The 20,526-nt window shown below is 41.8% G+C and overlaps 1 protein-coding gene across 3 annotated transcripts in view; it reads left to right on the top strand.

The window, feature by feature from the left end:
- The first annotated feature begins 4,253 nt into the window (after positions 1-4,253).
- The window catches only part of LOC133127947 (tumor necrosis factor alpha-induced protein 2-like), a 48,142-nt gene continuing 31,869 nt past the window's right edge, over positions 4,254-20,526 (top strand). The window contains exons 1-4 of one of the 3 annotated variants that reach the window (XM_061241089.1): positions 4,254-4,333; positions 9,157-9,351; positions 11,265-11,459; positions 13,137-13,779. In XM_061241089.1, the coding sequence (XP_061097073.1) occupies positions 4,282-4,333; positions 9,157-9,351; positions 11,265-11,459; positions 13,137-13,779 (1,085 nt within the window). In that variant the 5' untranslated portion in view covers positions 4,254-4,281. Of the gene's footprint in view, positions 4,334-4,836; positions 4,960-9,156; positions 9,352-11,264; positions 11,460-13,136; positions 13,780-20,526 lie in introns of those variants that run through there. The other 2 variants (XM_061241090.1, XM_061241092.1) reach the window with 2 other exon arrangements.

Below are 20,526 nucleotides of genomic sequence, written 5' to 3'. Positions count from 1 at the left end.
TTTTTTGAGTGTCCAATTCTATCCAGTTGCTTCCTCTGCTGAGCTGTGTAGTTGCGACACCACACAGATATATAAAAACTGAGAACACTTTCTTTGGCAGATCTGGTGAACTGTTGTATCCCCTCTCTAGAGTCCCCTCTAGAGAGCTGGCATAGGAAAAAGAGTCTTTGGTGGGCTTTTTTGATGATGCACGTAAGGCTGTCCAGTCTTTCCACCTCAGGTCCATTGATGGTCAGTGGTGGGAGGGCCTTCCCACCACCCCAGCCAACCACCAGCTCTTTAGTTTTGGAGACGTTCAGCTCCAAGTTGCAGAGTCAAAATGTGAAATGCAGTCATTTGTGTCCAATGAATACACAAGGGACACAACCCTATGGTTTAGAGAACCTGTTAATTTTGACTACCTGTTTTCTATTCTTTAGGAAGTCAAAAACCCAATGACATAAAGACTGCCTGACTCCTAGTAGCCATAACTTATCAAAAGGTTTTGTAGGTAACATCATATTAAAAGCAGAGCTATAGTCCACAAAGAGAACCCTTGCATAAGTGGCAGGAGCCTCTAAGTGCTGCAGGATAGAAAACAGCAGAACAGAGGGACACAACATCCTCTACAGACCTATTTGCCCTGTATGCAAACTGGTAGGGGTCAAAGCTGTCTGCGTTGGATAGGTGTTTTCATTCTAGGCGCTCAAAAAAATGAAAAAATATTATAAAATGCAATTATTCATTTCTTACAGAAGCAGTACAAAAACTCAAAGTCAAAGTAAAGAGTACAAACAGGAGACAGGAAATGTTGAGAGAGCACAGATGAGAGCGTGAGAGAGATGGGGAGGAGCCGCTGAAAGACAGCACAGGAGTCTATTTTTCAGGTGATCAATTTTTCTTGTATTTGCCCACCTCCCAGACAGATATATCTTACAAATGACATCTTACAGTAGACTGGTTAAAACAAGGGGTGTTGAAACAAGTGAGTGGATATTTTCCTTAAAAGCCTAATAAATAAATTCAGAAAGAAATACATGAGGCGGCACGGATGGTGCAGTGGGTAGCGCTGCCGCCTCACAGCAAGGAGGTCCTAGGTTCGAATCCCCGTCGGCTGGGGCCTCTTTGTGAGGAGTTTGCATGTTCTCCCCGTGTTTGCGTGGGTTTCCTCCAGGTACTCCGGTTTCCTCCCACAGTCCAAAGACATGCAGGTTAGGCTGATTGGAGAGTCTAAATTGCCCATAGGTGTGAGTGAAAGGTGTGTGCCCTGCGATAGACTGGCGACCTGTCCAGGGTGTATTCCTGCCTTTCGCCCAATGTATGCTGGGATAGGCTCCAGCCCCCCTGCGACCCTGTTCAGGATAAGCGGGTTAGGATAATTAATTAATTAATTAATGAGAAATACATGATCTCTGATGGTAAAATAAGTAAGGCTATATAGACTCCAGTCTAGTGTTTAAGATGTGTGTAAAATGCCATCAGAAGTGGTCTTTAAAGGGTTATTTAAAAAAAAAAAATCTTTACATATCTACATTACGTTACATTTTTCAATTCAGGGCTCAGCCCCCCTTGACGTAGAATTCTAGAATCGCCCCAATCATTAACAAAATAGATTTCCATTTTAACTAATTAACATATCTTTTTTTTAGATTTGGGAAGTATTTAGGAAGTATTCTTATTCACAAATAAATTCTGTTCAGTGCTGAGTTTGCTGATGCTTGTCAGTGAGAAATGAGAGGCAGCACATAACCGTTATTGCCACTTGTCAGTGAAAGATTGCACAGCAGACCACCACATATCCACTTCCTTTCCCGGGCTGCAGCCGGTCTACACTCATTACATTACATTACATTATTGGCATTTGGCAGACGCTCTTATCCAGAGCGACGTACAACAAAGTGCATACCCATAACCAGGGATAAGTTCGCTGAAAGACCCTAGAGGTAAGTACAATTTCAACTGCTACCTGTACAACAAAGATAAGGACAAGGGCCATTTTTTTTTTTTTTTTTTTGAACAAACAAACAGAGCAAAAGTCACCAAAGTTAACTATCCAAACACTGCTTACCTAGCCAACTAAAATACTGATACACAAGTCACAGAGACAACAATTAAGGTTCACAGGGAGGTAGGGAGGGATGGGGAGAGGTGCTGTTTGAAGAGGTGTGTCTTCAGCTTGCGCTTGAAGGTGGGGAGGGATTCTATAGTTCTGACCTCAACGGGGAGTTCGTTCCACCACCGTGGAGCCAGAACAGACAGTAGTCGTGAGCGTGAGGTGGAGGTTCTGAGAGGGGGAGGTGCCAAGCGGCCTGTGGAGGCTGAACGAAGAGGTCTGGCAGGGGTGTAGGGTCTGATGATTTTTTGCAGATAAGCTGGGGAAGACCCTTTAACTGCTTGGAAGGCTAGCACCAATGTTTTGAATTTGATGCGAGCCATGACAGGCAGCCAGTGGAGGGAAGTAAGCAGGGGGGTGACGTGTGAGTATTTGGGAAGGTTGAAGACCAGACGAGCTGCTGCATTCTGGATGAGTTGGAGGGGTCTGATGGCAGACGCTGGGAGGCCAGCCAAGAGGGAATTGCAGTAGTCCAGGCGGGACAGAACCATCGCTTGGACCAGGAGCTGGGTCGAGTAGGGGGTGAGAAAGGGGCGGATTCTCCGTATGTTGTATAGGAAGAACCTGCAAGACCGGGTCACCGCCGCAATGTTCTCGGAAAGGGACAGTCTGCTGTCCATCACCACGCCGAGGTTCCTTGCACTGGGTGACGGCGTGAGTGTGGTATCCCCGAGGGAAATGGAGAGATCCAGATGGGGAGAGGTATTAGCAGGGATGAATATCATTTCAGTTTTACCTGGGTTGAGCTTTAGATGGTGGTTGTCCATCCAGCTCTGGATGTCCCTCAGGCAAGCAGAGATACGGGCTGAAACCTGCGTATCAGACGGCGGGAACGAGACGAAGAGTTGGGTATCGTCCGCATAGCAGTGGTATGCGGTATGCGGTAGCACTCCCCTGATTGATGACAGGAGGAGAGAAACCACGTGTTTTCTGTGAAGCAGTGACTAAGCATAGAAGAGTCAAAACCCTGAATTAGCTGCCAGCCTAAAGGGGGAGGTATTCAGCAGCAGGCAGGACTGATTACACGCAGTGAATATCTATAAAATGAACTATTCTCTCTTTTAACACAGTAACAATTTGCTGTGAAAATAAAAGTGTGGCGATGGGATTTACATTTTCCAAGTAAGCAGAGCTAAAGAACGACAGAGGGGAGTGATAGACAACAGACCCGGATCAAATATAATCGCAAAGTTAAAAGCATTTTCATTTCATTTGTGTCGCCGTTCATTTTTACTAGGACACAATTAATCACTGCAAGCTATTTCACTGTTATGGTCTTGTTTACCAATTTTTGTACATGCAAGTAATTTCACTTTTCATATACTTATATAAACAAAAATGTCAAAGGCATGCCTGTGGTTCTGTGCACTGAATGCAGCATGTGACAGCATTGGGTTTTCTATTCTCTATTTATTGTAAATTCATCTGAAAAAGTGAAATGGGATAATTGACCTACAAGAAGGTACTTTCTGAGGGATCAACCTCTGGCTGGGACATATTCTGAAGAATGGTACTGTATACACATACACACAGTGAGCACTTTATTAGGTATTTATTAGACCTATTTTTAGACTTCTATTGCTGTATCTACTTAGAGTTATGATGCGTTGTGTGTTCAGAGATACTCTTCTGCATACCACTGTTGTAATTTGTGGTTATTTGCGTTACTGTCACCTTCCTGTCTGCTTTGACCAGTCTGGCTATTCTCCTCTGACGTCACTCATTAACAAGGCATTTCTGTCTGCAGAACTGCTGCTCAGTGGATTTTTTGTTTGAAAAAAAATCTACATATGACAGTCTGAGGTGTTAGCAGATCATGTGAGATATGTCCAATGAGGGTGTGTCCTCATCTTATTTTCTTCTCATTTTTGCTTGTACAGGAAATACAGATGACAGGTTTATATATTTCATCTCCACTCAAAAACAATGGAATCCCCCAACCTCATGCCAGCACAGGAAAGGAAACTGCTTGCCTCATCACTACGTGTTGAGTGCATACAGTGCCTTTAAAAATGGCATGGCAAAGGATGTCACAGTAACTACTCAACCCGAGACCGGAATGGATGTAATATAGCCTATCTGGGAGGGATGGGGGATTTCCGCAGATCCCTCGTCATATAATCAGTCCCAGCCAATAAGTGCTTGTAGAACTCCAAGCGCACTGCAGAGAGAACAGTCATCAAACTATCATGAAGGACTTCCGTCGTGGATTTTTCTCCTGTGGGCAGAGGAATACGAGAGGTAAAATTAATCATCAGGTTTTTATGACTTTTTTGAGTGTTCTTGCTTTTGAAGCATGAGGGCTTGTGCCAACTTTCGGATTCTGGAAAATTTCAACTATCAATGTAGGAAACACTAGAATAATGTTCAGCATCGGATAGACTAATTATTATGAATGAATTGAAGGCTACTTGTGATCAACCTACTGCTCTTCTGGTGAAAGTGGTTCAGTGTGTCTAAGATGACCATGTGCCCAGGAGCATCACTTGCAATCTCGCACTAGTAGACGTTCAGAATACGGTACAATAGCCTAAAACTACCGAAACAGTTATTGCGCATCGTTTCGCTACTGACTGTACTGTTGTCTTGCCAAAATCGAAATAGATCTATTAGCTCAGTTGATTGAAGAAAAATACAAATAAGCACATACGTATCTTAGATATAGGCTACAGTCGTGCGATGTAGGAGAATAGTACCTTCATTAAACTTCCCTCCTCTCCGCCCCACCCTATTCTAATGTTTCAGTTCTGCCCGGAGCAAGAGGGTACCGTTGCGTAGGCTAGGCTAGCCTATAAAGTAGCCTACACTTTTGCTGTTTCTGGTCACAGAATACATTTTCTGCTTTGGATGAGATTATACTATGAATGGTGAGTGAATTAAACGTTTTGAAAAATAAAAAAATAATTTAAATAATTTAAAATGGAACAAAATAACCTAACCGTAGTCCGTAGGCTACGGTTCTCGCATGGCTTGAAGTCGAATAGCCAAGTCTATAGCCTGAACATTTCACAAAAACAGTCTAGGCTATGTGCATAGCTATAATCTAGGGCTAGGCTATCCTTGAACTGGAAATGTAAAATAATAGTGTAATAAACGAACAGCCTGCACACAGTCTATGCTGGAACGTGTCGATTGCGCAACGTATTTTCGCCAATGATAACTGATAATCTCACATCGAATTGTAGTTTCTATACTGAATTATTTCGGTAAACAACGATTTTAACAGCGTCAAATAGCCTATTTGAAACGATCAACGTGTATGTCGTAACGGTCTTGTTTTGTCATATAGTCTGGCACAGAACTATGTCGTTTTTTAACAAAAAATGTTGAAGCCTACACGAAAATTAAACGTTAACAAATTGTTTGGAAAAAAAGCATATGCCGTGTAATATTGGAAAAATAAGACGCCACAGTGTTTATTTACTCAATGTAACACTTTAAAACGCATGAAAGTGTTTGTACTGGTCAGAGCGTCTACATTGGTGTTTCCTGAAATGCGCGGATGGCTTGTCCGCAGTCTCTTGTAGGTGAATGTTGGGAGCCGGCTCGCATTTGTCTTGTATCTTGTTTGTATTATTATTATTATTATTATTATTATTGTTATTGTTATTGTTGTAGATAAACACAATAAAAAGTTAGACGCGATCATATGACGTCTGACTTCGATAATAACGGTCGAATAATTAAGCGTAGGCGTACCATTCTATATAACGATCAAGCAAGAATGAGGAGACATTTGTGTCCATAAATAATTTCCTAACGGATGAAGGCATTAATTAATTAGGCAATCAGTGCGCACATTTTCATTTTGAATAGAGACGCTTGACCTTCTGAACAAAATAACGTTTTCAAACTGACCAGCTACGGGCGTAGGTTTGATTTTGACATTGATAGGCGGCACACAAATGGGGGAGGTCCGGAGGGGAACCCCCACTGGAAGCTGAGGCGTTTTGCCGCCATTCCATGTCATCTGGAGCGTTAATTTATAGATAGTTATGGTTGCCAACACACTCATTAACAGACACACAGGCACAGGAGTGTCGCACATAATGAATCTTTTACTCAAATTTGCCAGCTGAATGGAAAGAGCACATTCTTGTTTTAAGGTAGGTACAGCCTATTCAAGCCAATGTCTGCAAACCTTTCTTAGGAGATCACTTTTCTCTGCAACTGTCAATTATTTTTATTTATTCATCTATTTATTTGTTTCTAAATACAAAGGCTTATGTTCTCTTAAATTACACTAGGTTTAGCATTCTAGTCCTTGCTGGTAATGATATAATATTTTATTGTTGACAGGTGATTCTGAATCAAAGGCTTTTGCAATGGAAAGTAGCATATATCTTTTCCAGGACGTATGTGACGCCACATGACCAACATTGCACATTTCTCAGTTTCTGCATCGATTTCGGTCAAAAATGAGATAAGCACAGATTTGGAATCTTCAAATGTAAAAGCTATAAATCCATTATGTGTCACAATTAGAAAATAAATTGTCAAAATATAAAGCATTTCCTGTTGGTCCTCCACATTCTTCTTTGCTGGTACATCAGCTGTAGCTTTGCAAATTAAGTGGTGACGAAAATGATGTGCACTACATGGCCAAAAGTCTGTGGACACCATGGGCATTAACATGGAGTTGGCCCCCTCTTTGAGGCTATAACAGCCGCCACTCTTCTGGGAAGGAAAAGCATTTGTGAGGCACCGATGTTGGACGAGAAGGCCTGGCTCCCGGCATTCCAATTCATCCCAAAGGTGTTCAATGGGGTTGAGGTCAGGGCTCTGTGCAGGCCACTCGAGATCAATATGCCTTAAAAGTACTTTACAGCGAACCTAGCTCATACTGTAACTCACCTTACGTAACATTCTGTTTGGTTTTAGGTAATAGCCTCATAGCACGTTTGTTGTCACGGATAGCCTAGACAACGACGGAATTATATTTAATACAGGAGCTAAACCTAGCTAATTATTCTCAAAAATACACAACCTACCAGGTGGTTAGGCCTAGTGTGAGATCTTTTCATAGGCCATAGGGCTCTAAATCTCTAGTGCCAGTGTTGTGTGAATTAATAGGCTAACTAGGTAGAACACGACTTTTAGTTTAAAATGATGGGATGATTTCACAGGACTGCTGACATCATTAAATCAAACTACAATTAGCTGCTGTACAGTCATTCATGGACAACAAGCTGACAATGCAACATTGCTAAAATGCAAATCTGAATTTTTACAGTTTTAAAAATGTATAGTTTGTCTTCGTTCAGCCTCTTCGTTCAGCCTCCACAGGCCGCTTGGCACCTCCCCCTCTCCGAACCTCCACCTCACGCTCACGACTACTGTCTGTTCTGGCTCCACGGTGGTGGAACAAACTCCCCATTGAGGTCAGAACTGTAGAATCTCTCCCCACCTTCAAGCGCAAGCTGAAGACACACCCCTTCGAGCAGCACCTCTCCCCATCCCTCCCTACCTCCCTGTGAACCTTAATTGTTGTCTCTGTGACTTGCTTTGTGTATCGGTATTTTTAGTTGGCTAGGTAAGCAGTGTTTGGATAGTTAACTTTGGTCACTTTTGCTCTGTTTGTTTGTTTCTTTGTTCAAAAAAAAAAAAAAAAAAAAAAATGGGCCCTCGTCCTTATCTTTGTTGTACAGGTAGCAGTTGAAATTGTACTTCCCTCTAGGGTCTTTCAGCGAACTTATCCCTGGTTATGGGTATGCACTTTGTTGTACGTCGCTCTGGATAAGAGCGTCTGCCAAATGCCAATAATGTAATGTAATTTATATTTCAGTTTCTGAATACTCATTTACAGTTACAATACAAAAGTGCTGCAATTTACAACTTTGTTTTCCAATATTTTCAGTATGCCTATCTTGCATATCCTTGTAGTTAAGTGTGAATGCTAATTAATTTACACTACAATGAGCAGCAAATAATATTCTCACTTAACCATCATTTATAAAAATAACTTTGTGTCTTTATGGCTTTAACCATAAAAGTCAATACTTGCATATGCAAACTGTTTCTCTCTCAATGTTCAAAGTAAACCTATCCCCTTACCTCAGCGACAGAAATAGGAATTTGGTGGTGGGAGCTTCAGCAAATAGTGTATCTGGCTGAAATTTTTATCAGCAAGACTCTGGTCGTCATTTTGGCAATCACCAATAACAGACTCCAAAGGCAATCAAAAGCCTATAATCAAAACTAGATACTGAAATCTTTATTACACCAGCACTAAGGAAGCAATTTAATACACCTGACCAATGAGAAATAGCTGGGAACCAATTGGAATTAAAATAAATTAAAAAGGGATGTAATTCCTACTTGATATGGATGTAAATACCCTCAAATGAAAGGTGACAGTGTTGAATAAAAATCTGCAAGACAATAACAGCTCTGCGCAAGTGAAAGTAAATTGAGAACAGCTTTATTCAATATGCATATCGGGTCCAGCGCTTCCAAAGTGGAGAACCAAGCCTTATACTTCGTTACAGCTTCTGCATTCTGCAACATTCTGTTGCTGGGGAGAGTGGGGCAGTCCTTGTCAACAGCCTACACATGCATCAAGAGAAACAATTCTAAGCTCTGGGGTCAATGACACATATTTGCTCATGTTGCTACAGTTCAGTGGAAATTTCCACTGGTAGACTGCTTCTCTCTGCACGTTAGTAGAAGTGGGCACATATTAATGCTTTGCACAAATTACACAGTTAATGCCATATGAGCTGTATTTCGTGAGGCAATAAAATTTTTCCCACAACAGTCTGCATTTTGACATCATCGTTGCTTCATTTCAAATCCAATATGCTGAGGTACAGAGCCAGAAGGACATAAATTGTACCACTGTCCAAATACTTACAAACTGCTCTGTATGTATGATATGCTGTGTAGTGCAATAAAAGTGGTTGGGGGCTAGGGAGGGGGTATAGGATTTAGGGCAAAGCTAAGGGCCCTGACTGACAGAATTTTCTGGGGTGGTTAGGTCTAGTGTGGTATCTTTTCATAGGCCATGGGGCTCTAAATCCCTAGCAATATGCAATACTACTTTTGTTGATATGTTTCCCTTGCAGATCATCCTGCAGAAGAGGTGATGACACTTAAAGATGACAATGGCAATGGAGAAGCTGCATTAGAGCAGCCATCTGTGACACCAGGTGCTGAGAATCATAAACAGGGAAAGTATAAGATCAAGCTTCCAAAATTTAAAAAAGGACTCCGGACTCCCAAAGCTGCCATCGAAACAGTGGAGAGCCCTTCACCAATAGGTAGTGATCTTCATTCAATCTACCTTCTGTATGTACACTGTGCTCCAGTATTATTGGCACCCTTGATAAATGTGCAGAAAATTCTGTAAACTAAAAAAAAGCTTTTTTACTATTATCATAATTATGATTCAATAGAATCAAATAAAGTCATACATTTTTCAAAAAATTCTTTAAAGAATAAAATAACCAATTAAAATATTTTCTGTATGCTATTCACATTCAAAATACTATCAATCATTTTAAAACTGAAATCAGCCGCTTTCCGCTTTCTACCGATACATCGGTGAATCCCTACCCTTAACGGTGCACCTTGTCCAAACTGTCATCTGAATTTGTAGAGTCTTTAAAATTCATATGAATACTGATTTCGAGTTACAATACAAAAGCCCTACAACTTGCAACTTTGTTTTGCAATATTTTCAGTATGTCTATCTCTGTAGCACATCTTTGTAGTTAATGTAAGCTGGTTAGCAATCGATGTGAATGCTATTTAGTTAACACTACAATCAGCAACAACTAATATTCTCATTTAACTATAATTTATTAAAATAACTTTGTGTCTTTATGGATTTAACCACTAGAAAGTCAATACTTGCATACCTAGTGCAATCCTCAAATTGTGTCCAGGGTCTTTTATTTACTGAGGCTGCACAAAGCAGGCCTTTATTTGGGGCAGGCTTGTATTCGAGGAAGGACTTTATTTCTTATTTGGCTTCTGTTGTAGAATTTTATTCTTAGAAATAAAGTAAAAGGCTACACTTAAAGTGGGCCAACACTGTTCAACACTTCCTGTAACCGTTCAGAAATCAATTAGTGTAGGCTAATCAGGAAACACCGTTTGGTAAGTCATAGTGTCAGTCTTAACAGACTTAGTTTATTGCAAATATTCTCAAACACAATAAATCACATGCAAGTCCAGAATCCATAAAATAACAACTTGCCAGACACGCCTTCATGAACAATAACAAATTAGCGTAGATAACAGCAAGTTAAGGATCTTTTTTTCCTAAAGTGCGTTTTATTGTGAGACATGCGTTTCGTTTGGAGCAGCATATCGGTAGGCTATCAAAAGATTTTCGCTTTGGTTTGGGATTTAGTTTACTTTTGGACTGTTTGATTCTATTGCTAAATGTTGGGACTGATGGGCACTGAAATCTGGGGGGTATTTGATGGTTCACTGTTAAGTTTTATGTAGTTGAAAGAGTGTCGGGATTTTCACCCGTCTGTTTATTGCGAGCCAAGGCAGCCGCTTTCATTCATTCATTGAACGTGCGCTGTGCTGTAAATACATGGAAACCTTATTGTGTAGCCAAGTAGCCTAAATTGAGTTAATTTTTAATTTTGCCTGATATACTTTTTATTAAATTCGTAGGCTGGAATGCCTCGCGGCAACAATTGTGTTTAAATCTATACTGCTTCAGCCTTTGGCAAGCTACTTAGAAGGGGGCCGCAAGCGACTGGTAGCTTGAGAGCAACGTGTTGGAGACCCATGGTGTAGGACAACGACTTTTCATTGGCAACAGTATTAAACCAACCAACAATATAAAATATTAAGAAGAGCTCTTTTATTTCATTGAGTTAAATCGAAACAATGTTTTCTAGTGCTCATGGACTGATAGCCCTACTGGTAGGCAATATTACCCCGGCTTGTATTTGGGGGCCGGCCTTTATTTGTCCGAATCGACCACGCCCCCGGCTATTATCCGAGGCCCGGCTTCAAACTGTTTCTCTCCCAATGTTCAAAGTAAACCTATCCCCTTACCTCAGTGACAGAAATAGGCATTTGATGGTGGGAGCTGAAATTCCCTCAGCAAACATGTGATGTCTAAGGTGATGTCAGTATAAAAAAACAATCATGGATAGAAGTGAAAACAAAAATATAATTGGCACATTTGTTGTTGTTTCCCTTGCAGATCATTCTGCAGGAGAGGTGATGACACTTAAAGATGACAATGGCAGTGGAGAAGCTGCATTAGAGCAGCCATCTGTGGCACCAGATGCTGAGAATCATAAACATGGAAAGTATAAGATCAAGCTTCCAAAATTCAAAAAAGGACCCAGGACTACCAAAGCTGCCATCGACACAGTGGAGTGCCCTTCACCAAAAGGTAGTTCATTAACTTTATTAATGATTCAATGGTTTCATTTATTATAGGTTTAATAATTGTGCACCCCTGGTATAATGCTTTGTGCAAAGGTGACAGCCATGAGTCTTTTCCGATAATTTGTGGACACATTTATAGTGCCCTTACAGTGCTATGTTTAACCATTCTTTTTTTTTTGTAACCATTACTTGTGAGCGTCAATTACCATATTTCTCTTCATCAATTGACAGTTCTTTGGCTTTTCCCATACTGATGGATGACAAAAGGGATTTTGCAAGCTTGTTACCTCATTTATTACCTCATTCTTCTACTCTAGTGCAGGGGTCGACAACTTTTACTATCAAAAGAGCCATTTTTGGCCAAAAAAATCTGTCTGGAGCCACAAAACATATTTGAGCCTTATAATAAAGGTAATACAGCCTAGTCTAAATTAGCCTATCAACATTACTAATAGGTGGAAATGAGCATTCATTAAAATGTTTTCCCACATGTGACTACTACATGCAGTGGGGTATTTATGATTATTTGGTTCCTTAACTTTGTGTTTCCATTACAATAATACCATGTTTTATTTTGCCTTCCAGTGGTATTAACTCAATTATTTCTTCCTGCGCCCCATCAGAGTTCACATACCTGCATAGCAGCGCTGTCTGCTCAATATTGTTCACATCGCTTCACTCATCGCAGGCAATTCAGTATGCTGGAGCTGAATTGATGTTCTTAATTTGTTGATTGCCGATGTTTGTTGCCAATTTCATGGCATATCGAGAGGCATATCTTTAATCTATCTATCTTTTGTTTTTGAAGTCTGAGAAAATATGCTCTGATATTTTAATGAACGACACTTTCATGTATTCACCATCGGTGAATGGCTTTCCGTGCCTTACTATTTCCTGAGCTGCCACTAAACTAGCAGCAGTAGTGGAGTTTGGAAATTGGATCAAATTCTTAAGTGATGTAAAGTAAATTTGCTCTTCTCTGCTTTCCGCAGCAGTTCTGAAATCGCTCTTTCTCTCATCCTCAGCTGGATACTTTTCTGCAAATACAGTGTGCTTGTTCTTCAATATTACCTTTTTTGTTTGCTAATTTCTTGCCACAGATCAAGCATACTGGTAATCCAGCAGTGTTGCCGGTCAAAGCAAACAAATCTGTCCACACACTATTAAATTCTCTATTTTCCAACTTTTTTGGGGGGGATTTGGAATCCATAGCTAGGGGGACTCAAGACTAGCCATTTATGTGTATACGTCCATGCTAACCACCGCTATTGAGGTACGGCAAATTTAAGAGGAAAACACGCCGGGTGGTAGACGTAGGCTATGACAAACTTTTTAGTTGACTAAATATATATATTTATTTTATTAATTAAAAAAAATGTGTTTTATTATTTTGGACAGGCTACACATTTTTGGAGAATGTATGAATCACGTACAACAGTGATACATGAAAATTAAAATGTAAAAGTAATGAGCAAAAGGGCCACATGCGGCTCCGGAGTGAAACAGGAAGTGATGGACTAACACAATAAAGTTCCTTTAGACTGAGATTTACTAAATTAAGCTAAATTGTATTGCTGATTTTGACAGCTTTGGTTTTCAGAAAAAAATGACATTAGGGTGAATTCAGGTAAATTACCTGAATTCATTTGCCTTTTTAACACAAAAATGTGTTTCTGTTTAGAGCTCTCTTTCGAGGAGAACATAAAGGAGGGATGTCTCAAGGAGGCTGGCCACCAACTGATCACACGAGAGGAGTCTCTGTTCCAGCCGGGTGCATGGCAGGAGGCAGTGGAGGGCAGGGAGAAAGAGGAGGATGAACTACAGAAGGACTACGAGAGCCTCCTGGTCGAGGTGTGGTTGGCCATCCATAAATCATTTAGTGCCAAGCCTGGCGAGCTGGAGGCTCTGAGATCAGCAGTGAGTGCAATCATGCAGGAGGAGAAGCAGGACCAGAGGTGGCAGGAGGAGGCCGGGGTGGAAGCCCCCGAGTGGAGGCCCCGGCAGTGCCGGCACACTCACGATACCATACTGAAGGTGATGACAGAGAAGCGGATGGATTGCATGGAGGACATGGCCATTGCAGAGAGGCTGTCCAGTTCCCTAAAGAAAGAGATCTGCAAGATGGGAAAACAGCTGCATGCTGACCTATTGAAGGTGGCGCAGGATGTGAAGGTCTGCTACCCTACCGAATTCAATGTGTGCAACACTTATGCCCGGCTTTACCACCAAGCTTTCTCCAGTCGGCTGGTCAAGATGGCAGAGTTTGACCTTGACGTTGAAGACCTTATTTATCTCCTGTGCTGGGTTCATAATTACTACCCAAAGTGAGTAAACATTCTGAATCAGAATATATAGTAAAGCTGTCATATTATTGATAACAGAGATAGGCACAGATGCAGCAACACAACCAAGAGAGCGGTCAGCCATATGGCACTTTTATTTACAATTATGTGACTTCTTAGCTGTCCACAAAAGGGAACAGTCACTCAAAACAGGAAAGATTGTGTGGTTTGTCAATTAAATTCAATTAAATTCAAGAATGCTTTATTGGCATGATTCTAATCATCACAATATTGCCACAGCAGTGAACTTAATTAACTTAATATTAAGGTATTTAACAAGAACAATAAAAAACAATAAAATATATTAATAATAAAACAATTTGTATTCTCATTTTAGAGCCCGATAACATTCTAATTTGTGCTGTCATTTGGTTTCTATGTCCCAATGTTCCAAATATGAGTTTTTTCATTGTTTGATCATTTGGATTCACTCTATTCTGTGGTTGGTTAGCATTGCTAGTCTGAAACTCATCTATATTAGTGGTTACGCGGTTAGTTAGTTTCAGAACCAGCTGACCGTGGGAACTCTTTTTGGGCTTGGAATGCTTTAAATTGCAATGTGTCATGGGTACTTGATTTAACGTGCATCCAGAATTTAAGTGATCTTTTTGGATATTTATTATCAATGGGAAACAGCCTAACGGGTTAGCTTTGATAGCTAATTTATGAAATATTTCATTCATTTGTTTAACTGCCAGGTTTACATCATCTGAGTTTGGTAAAAATGGTGTTAGAAGAAATGTGTTAATGAGGTTAGTGATCTCAGTAGAACTAATTGCATTATCAAGTTCAGCCACGTTGTTTGGAGTCCATTTGTACATTGGGTTTAATTTGAACAGTTACATTACATTACATTATTGGCATTTGGCAGACGCTCTTATCCAGAGTGACGTACAGTTGATTAGACCAGCCTTTCTCAAACTTTTTTGTGCTGGGGCCCAGTCCAGTATTTTGAATGAGCATAAAACCCCAAACAATATTTTTATTATTATTATTTAATTTCTTTTTGTGTGGCACGGTGCAGTGGGTAGCACTGCCGCCTCACAGCAAGGAGGTCCTGGGTTCGAATCCCCGTCGGCCGGGGCCTCTCTGTGTGGAGTGTGCATGTTCTCCCTGTGTCTGTGTGGGTTTCCTCCGGGTACTCCGGAGAGTCTAAATTGCCCATAGGTATGAGTGTGTGAGTGAATGGTGTGTGTGCCCTTCGATGGACTGGCGACCTGTCCAGGTTGTATTCCTGCCTTTCGCCCAATGTATGCTGGGATAGGCTCCGGTCCCCCTGCGACCTTGTTCAGGATAAGCAGGTTAAGATAATGGATGGATAGATGGAATTTCTTTTTGTATTTTTTTTGTCTTTTTAATGCTTTATTTTGGTTAAATGTTTGGGTAAACACAGATGCTTAACCTTAATTGAAGGCTTTGAATTGATTTGAAGGCACTTATGCGACGGGTGTGCCTGCTTTCTCGCCACTAATTGATCAAATTGAGGAAGACAAGATGACAAAGCCACCCAAAGAGTGTTTTCTGACTGAAGCCTATTTCTATACTTTGTCTTGGTGGCAGTCATGTGAGAAAAGGCAGTCTCGCACAGATACGTGGAGTGGAAAGGCAACAATACCTTCACTGCCACTTCGCTGAGCTGCGGGTATTCAGCAGCACATGACAGCCAGAATTCAATAATGAAAATCGGCCGAAACGCGACTGTAGACCAGAATCACAAGACAGTTCCAAAAGTTTATCCTGCATCACAGGTGGCAGATCACTATTCTCGGGATTGGACCTCGGACCCATTGTTTCTCTGAGAGATGCGATTTTGAAGGAAAGTACTTCTCGAAATCACGCAGAGTTTTGGTAAGGTGTTGAACGATGATAGCTGTCACCGGCCCCAGACAGACACCTTCAACATCAGCTAGGGATGATAGGCAGTCGAACATGTCGTAAACACCCCGGTTGACCCTGTCGCTCCAGACTGACAGTTTTTTTTAAAGGCCATGATTTTATCATTGGCCTGGAAGGCATTGCATGATTTCCCTTGGATAGACAAGTTGAGGGCATTTAAATGCTGCAAAATGTCAGAGAGGTAAGCTAACTTAACTACCCAGGACTCATTACGCAGATGCTCAGCCAGACTAGATTTTTTACTATCCAAGAATGCCCCGATCTCATGCCTCAACTCGAACACTCGGCTTACCACCTTACCCCAAGACAGCCAGCGGACCTCGGCGTGCAGGAGGAGGTGCGTGTGTTCGGTGCCCATCTCTTCACATAAAGATGTGAACATCCTGGAGTTAGATGCATGGGCTCTAATGTAGTTCACGCATCGGACCACTTGATCCAAGACCTCATGCAGCTCTGGGGATAGACGCTTTGAGGCAAGCACCTCTCGGTGTATTATGCAGTGCATTGCCTGGACCGAAGGTGCTACTGCTTTCACCCGAGTAACAACGCCGTTGTGCCTCCCTGTCATAGCTGCAGCCCCGTCAGTGCATACCCCGACACAATGATCCCACAGCAACCTATGGCCTCTGATATACTCATCCAACACACGGAAGATTTCCCCAGCAGTTGTATTTAATGGTAACTCTTTACAACACAGAAAATCTTTGTGGAAGCGCCCCCCATGAGCATATCTGATGTACACCAGAAGCATAGCCAGATTGGAGATGTCGGTGCTCTCGTCTAGCTGCAGAGCGAACCGGTCCGACAATCTAACCCTCTCGACAATCTGGGCTTCAAGGTCCTCTGCCATGTCACCAATTCTCCGCGAGACAGTGTCATTTGAGAGGGGGATCACTTTGACTTTGACTGCAGCAGCTGGACCTAAGACCTCAGCACAAGCACTGACTAAGGATGGCATAACTAGCTTCTCCCCCATCGTAAACGGTGCCTGACATTTTGAGATGTGGTGTGAAAGTAAGTAAGACGCTTTTGCTAACTTTTCATTTGCAGTGAAATTTGTTTTAAGCACAGTTGCTTGGTTGGCCACTTCATCTCTCTTTCTTTTAAAAAAATCTTCTGGTTTGTCTTTTAAGTGGGGATGTTGAGTTTCTAAATGCCGGCGCAATTTCGATGGCTTCCTTGCCTCGTTGCTTAGCATTGTCTGGCAAATAACACAGATGGGTTGGGGGGGAGAAGAATTGTTGGACACAAAGCCGAATTTGATGTAATTTAGGTCATACTTTCGAGTAAATGGGTGATGTTTTTTTGCCGGTGGTTCATTGGGTACATCAGGTGTGGCATTAGTAGGTGTCTGATTGCCTTGATGCTAACTTGCTTTGAGCATGCCATATTGAGCTCGTAGACGTAGTGTGTGTATGCCTGCGATTGAACGTTCAGAGTGACAGTGACAGAGATAGAACAGAGCACGTAACCTCTCGCGGGCGGGAAAGCTTCACGTTAGAGAATGTCGGATGCCGAGCAGAGTTGCGATCATAGACAGTAAAAGAAATTGAATTTTGAGTGGAGGAAGGGCAGGATTCAGGGAACCTGCAGCGACCTCTCCACGGACCGGCACCGGTCCGCGGCCCATAGATTGAAAAACGATGGATTAGACTACGCAGGAGACAATCCTCCCCTGGAGCAATGCAGGGTTAAGGGCCTTGCTCAAGGGCCCAACGGCTGTGCGGATCTTATTGTGGCTACACCGGGATTAAAACCACCAACCTTGCGTGTCCCAGTCATTTACCTTAACCACTACGCTACAGGCCGCCCCAGTTCTCAAGGCCGCCTCACAGCAAGGAGGTCCTGGGTTCGAATCCCCGTCGGCTGGGGCCTCTCTGTGTGGAGTTTGCCTGTTCTCCCCTTGTGCGCGTGGGTTTCCTCTGGGTACTCCAGTTTCCTCCCACAGTCCAAAGACATGCATGTTAGGCTGATTGGAGTGTCTAAATTGCCCGTGGGTATGAGTGTGTGAGTGAATGGTGTGTGTGCCCTGCAATGGACTGGCGACGTGTCCAGGGTGTATTCCTGCCTTTCGCCCAATGTATGCTGGGATAGGCTCCAGCCCCCCTGCGACCCTGTTCAGGATAATGAATAAATTAATGAATGAATGAGTTCTCAAGGCATTGACAGTCCTTGGTTGTCCAATTCTTTTTAAGAACACATTTATCTGGCAGTTTTCTGATAATGGGGTCTGTGGTCTGTGAATGACTGATGAAGTCCATATCACTGATGGCACAGTCGACTATATTAGTCCCAAGAGCTGAGTAATAAGTGAACCGGCCCCAAACAGTCCTTTCTAATCCTACCATTAAGTATGTACAGGCCTGTGGCTCGACAGAGGTGCACTAACTTATTCCCGAAAAACAGTGGTGGGGATAAGGTACAGAGAGGGTTTCCTGAATATGTGGTTATTTCCCTGCGTCTCAATGCAGTCTGGCTCTCAACCTTTCCTGGCATTGAAATGTCCACACAGCAGCACATTCCCCTGAGCCTGGAAATGGCTGGTCTCTGTGTCAAGATTGCTAAGGAATTGATGGTCATAATATATTGACTCTAAGCAGGGCGTGTATGCTGTACAAACGTACAGGTCGTTCTCACAATGAATATTGCCTCTTTTTTTTTAGCTTGAACCAAATGTGTGTTGGTCCTTTTTAATTTGGGTTAGTTGGGATGCTAAGCCTTCTCTGTACCAAATAATAACTCGACCCAAGTCTCTAAAATGAAAGTAAAATGAAGTAAAATTTCCCCATATCCGGAGGGACAGTAGGTATCCACTTCTGCATGACACCATGTTTCGGTCAGCACAATGATGTCTTCAATGACCATTCATGGCTGCTCCCATGTCTGAATAGTCTGGGATAGTTTTTGAATAGTTTTTGCAGTGCACCATTTCTGCATAGGTGAGCTGGTGCTGTGTGAGAGGCATGAATTCAGCTCCACCATGTGATGCTCCACTGGTGGGGACAGCTGTAGAAGGCACTGGGCAGGGCTCTTGTTCTCCACTTTTTTCCCCATTCAATATAATAGCTTTATTTTCATTGTACTTCACTAAAAACAAATATTTAGATTAGGAGCTCATTTTGCTGCTGCTGCTACTCTCTCTCTCTATCCTGTCTATAGTCTATAATCCTGTCTATAATTGTCTCTAGACAGGATGTCACAGGGTAGACTGGATAGTGTAGAGGTGTCAATGGTACAAGAAAGTGCCAGCCCTCTTCCTTGTAGTCCATCTTTGCAGGGAATAAGCACAAGTATTTGTGGACAGTATATGCGGAGTCTATGTAGTCTGTATATACTCTCACTGAGAATTTTATTATTATTTTGAGAGCCTCCCTTTGCTCTCAAAACAGCCTCAATTCTTTGTGTCATGGATTCCACAAGATGTTGAAAACATTCCTTTGAGATTCTATTCTATGTCGACATGATTGCATCACATTTCTGCAGATTTGTCAGCTGCACATTCATGCTGCGAATCTCCCATTCTACCACATCCCATTGGACTCCAGTGACTGGGAAGGCCAGTAAAGAACATTGAACTCATTGTCATTTTCATGAGATGACTTTTACTTTGTGACATGGAGCATTGTCATGCTAGACGTAGCCATTCGGAGATGGGAACATTGTAGCCATGAAGGGATGCACATGCTCAAATAGGCTGTGGCATTCAAGCAATAATTGATTGGTATTAAGAGGCCCAAAGTGTACCATTCCCCACACCATTACACCACCACCACCAGGACTGTTGACACAAGGCAACGGCCTGAAATATTATGTTTATGCAGCCTTCTTGACAGAAATCCTTGGTCTGTCACTAACAGGTGCATGACCATATCTCATGTCCCCTTCCCCTAAAAAATTTTTTTGAAGTATATGCTATATGTCAAGTTTATTTTTAAAGTAGGACATTTCTAATGTTTAGTTAGGCTAATTCACAAAACTAATTCAGCCCATTTTCTGTATTGGCTACTTACATTAAAGTTTCATGGAAAAAAATGTAATGGAATACATATGTGTAGCCTATGCGTACATACTACTTCGTCTCCCAAAAGTCCTTTCTGTAGAAATGGGTAGGCTTCCACACTAACATCACCCAACAAGTTCTATGTGATGGCAGTTACAGAGTAGGCTAGGCTATTATCTGTGGTTAATCAGGGAGCAGGCTACATTTGGAGTACTGTGATTTGTGTCACCGCTTTGTCAAAGGTGACATTACTGATGGATGGCTTCTAGGTGGCGGTTAGGTTTAATTTGAATGTTGCAAATTAGTGTAGGCTAATTAGGTGTACCAGGGAAACATAATAGTTCAAATAAAATCTATAATTAAATTTACATTACATTACAATTTGAATTTAACTGCAAGATGAATGACATGCATGGACAGCCTACATAGAGCTTAGTTGAGAGTAGAGAGAGCTGCTAAGCACAGAAGTATGATACAAAGCCAAAATGAGGCAGGCGGCTGAGAATGATAGCCCATTTACTGTTTGCCAACATGGATGTGCGTTCTTGGCTTGCAATTGCGTTTTTTGTACGTGAAGCACTCCAAAAAGTGCATCTCATCTCTATCGCATCTCACAGATCTCTGCTCACATGTAGCAAATTTTGTTAAACGAGCCCCAGGATAGGAACTTAATATTCAAATTTCTAAACAATATTGGTCAAATTCATTGCTTTGCATTTCAGGATATGAATATCAATATGAAGCTCTTTCATTTCCACTGACTGCCTGGCTCAAATAAATGACTTAATTTGAGAGAACTTCATTGAGACAAAAATTAACCTTTTCTTATCACT

This window comes from Conger conger, chromosome 5, assembly GCF_963514075.1.
Source record: "Conger conger chromosome 5, fConCon1.1, whole genome shotgun sequence".
NCBI classification, from domain to species: domain Eukaryota; kingdom Metazoa; phylum Chordata; class Actinopteri; order Anguilliformes; family Congridae; genus Conger; species Conger conger.
Note: the sequence above shows the minus strand (reverse complement) of the source record. Positions and strands in the feature narration are given on the sequence as shown.